Genomic DNA, 2,313 nt, shown 5'->3' on the forward strand with positions numbered 1-2,313 from the left:
AGTTATTTGGCTTATATCGTGATAGATATCGTTATCGCCTGAAATGAAAAAAACATATCGTGATATGAAAAAATCTCATATCGCCCAGCTCTAAATATTACCCATTAAAAATGTTATGTGGCATTAAAATGTCATATTACAACATCAGTGCCATATCAACACCAAGTGTTTATGTTACCTAGGTTTCACAATAATGAAACAAGCCCAGGCATAACTGATAGCAAATGTCATGCACCATTTTTCAACAATGTAGAAACTAAAAGGAAGCTACTTTAACAACTGCCAACCAAGTACTTTCTAAAATATGCAAAAAAAAAAAAAGGTTCCTGTTAAAAGTATAAACAACAAATTTGTTTCACCACTTAAGGCATAAACACCATTGAGTAAAACTTAGCTATGAAGAACGAGGTGATGTCCTAAGCAAACGTAAAGACAACTACACCAACTGCTCCTGAAGTACTCCCTAGTTGCACTACAAAAGAATAAGAAAAGCAAAGATAGAAATTACTGATGTGGTTACATGTTGCAAAAGCAGTGGTTTAGGCAGCTGGTTTAAAAGCCTGAACCAAAATATAAAATTCCAGGCATCTTATTTCAACAGAGTCGCTCTTCAAATTGGGTAGTGTCTCTTCTCTCATCCCAACCGGTCGCAGCAGATGGCCCTGCTGGTTCTGCCAGAGGTTTCTTCCTGTTAAAAGGGATTTTCTTTCCCACTGTCGCCAAAGTGCTTGCTCATAGGGGGTCATATGATTGTTGTCTTTTTTTCTCTGTCTACCTTACAATATAAAGCACCTTGAGGCAACTGTTGTTGTGATTTGATGCTGTATAAATAAATAAATTGAACTGATTAAAATTGAATCATTGACAGTAACTCAGTAGAAAAAGAATAGAAATGCTCTACCTTTATTTTTATTTCTAAATGCTGCTGCCTACAAGCATCAATAAAACATTTTTCAGGATTACTTTCTTCTACATTTTCAAAAATGTTGTTATTGCATTTTTAAAAAAATATTGTAATGCATTTTTGAGGCACACTTCTACTGACTGGAAAGAATCTTTTTGTCAGTATCTTAACTATCTAACATGACAATGATCCAAAACACACTGCCAATGCATTATTCCTGGTTGAAAAACCACATCGACACATTTTCAATATTACTGAAGCAATCTGACAGAGACAGAGAATGGAAGAAGAGGCAGCCAACAAAGAAAGAAGAGAAGAGATTTGAATGCCGTTCAAGAAAAACATTCTTTAAGACCATTTAAAGAAATAAACGATGTGTGTCTATCTATTTGATAGTTATTTTTATGTATGTGTCCAAATCTGACCTTATAGCAGTCTTCTCAATGCTGTCTGGTGCATCAAGGATTGGCAGTTCATCAGCCAGGATCTCATCAGCACTGCGTGGGTCGATCAGAATTTCTTTGGAGTCAGTGACACCTGTTTGAGCTGTGACATCAGTGCACAGTGCATTCTGGGACCGTGAGCCTGGACAATTTTAATACAGATTGTTACCAGTAACACACACCACATTAACGTAACTCCTGAATATCCAGAGACTTTTATGTATTTTAGTGAGCAAAATACATATATTCATCATGGCCTGAAGACACTTTCAAGTATATAGAAAATTACATATACTGTGCAGAACTTACGTGAAAAGAGGGGTAGTGGGCGCTGGTTGTTGTCCCCTGCCTCATTGGCAACTGTGAAGCATAATTGTAATAAATACTCTTAAAATTGTAATTCTTAATATAAATCAGAAATGTAAAAGTTTGAAACTTTCATAATTCAGATATTTGAATCTACTTTTCTTGCCTGTTCAGACCTTCTGTCCAAGATTCATCCAATAAATTAAGTATAATTTGTAGTCTGTTACAAAAAAAATGGATACACCTTAACCAATGCATTTTGACTGCGGAAGGCTGTTTTGTTATATACTAAGATACAGCTTTGTCTTATGAAAGATGTTGGAAGACACATGCAAGTTGTCTTAAAAGCGTTTTTGTATCAACATGAAACCTCTAACTAATTTGCTTGGAGTAAAATCTTATGAAAATCATAATACTACCTTACACAGAGAAAGGCTTTTGCTGTTCAACTCTGGGGTCGAGGAATGCACATAAAAGCTATCATCACGTTTAATGCAGGAACAGATGTTTAAAAAGTTGCTTTCTAAGGACAACGCTAGCAAGCACTCTGCTTGTGAGCAAAAAGACAAAAACAAAAAAACCCACCTGTTCTCTATTGGATTGAGATGTGAGAGATTTGTGACATCTAGTGCGTTTGAAGTGTCTAGTTAGTGTGTAGTG

At 35.7% G+C, this 2,313-nt stretch overlaps 1 protein-coding gene across 1 annotated transcript in view; it reads right to left on the reverse strand.

Moving 5' to 3' along the window:
- The window catches only part of pde1ca (phosphodiesterase 1C, calmodulin-dependent a), a gene marked incomplete at its 3' end in the record, with an annotated part of 47,919 nt that overhangs the window by 44,049 nt on the left and 1,557 nt on the right, over positions 1-2,313 (reverse strand). The window contains exons 2-3 of the mRNA XM_005747478.2: positions 1,657-1,713; positions 1,330-1,489 (exon numbers count right to left, since the gene is read on the reverse strand). Coding sequence (XP_005747535.2) covers positions 1,330-1,489; positions 1,657-1,713 — 217 coding nt within the window. The remainder of the gene's footprint in view (positions 1-1,329; positions 1,490-1,656; positions 1,714-2,313) is intronic.

Source organism: Pundamilia nyererei, unplaced genomic scaffold, assembly GCF_000239375.1.
Source record: "Pundamilia nyererei isolate P.nyererei 1_Seehausen unplaced genomic scaffold, PunNye1.0 scaffold00198, whole genome shotgun sequence".
NCBI classification, from domain to species: domain Eukaryota; kingdom Metazoa; phylum Chordata; class Actinopteri; order Cichliformes; family Cichlidae; genus Pundamilia; species Pundamilia nyererei.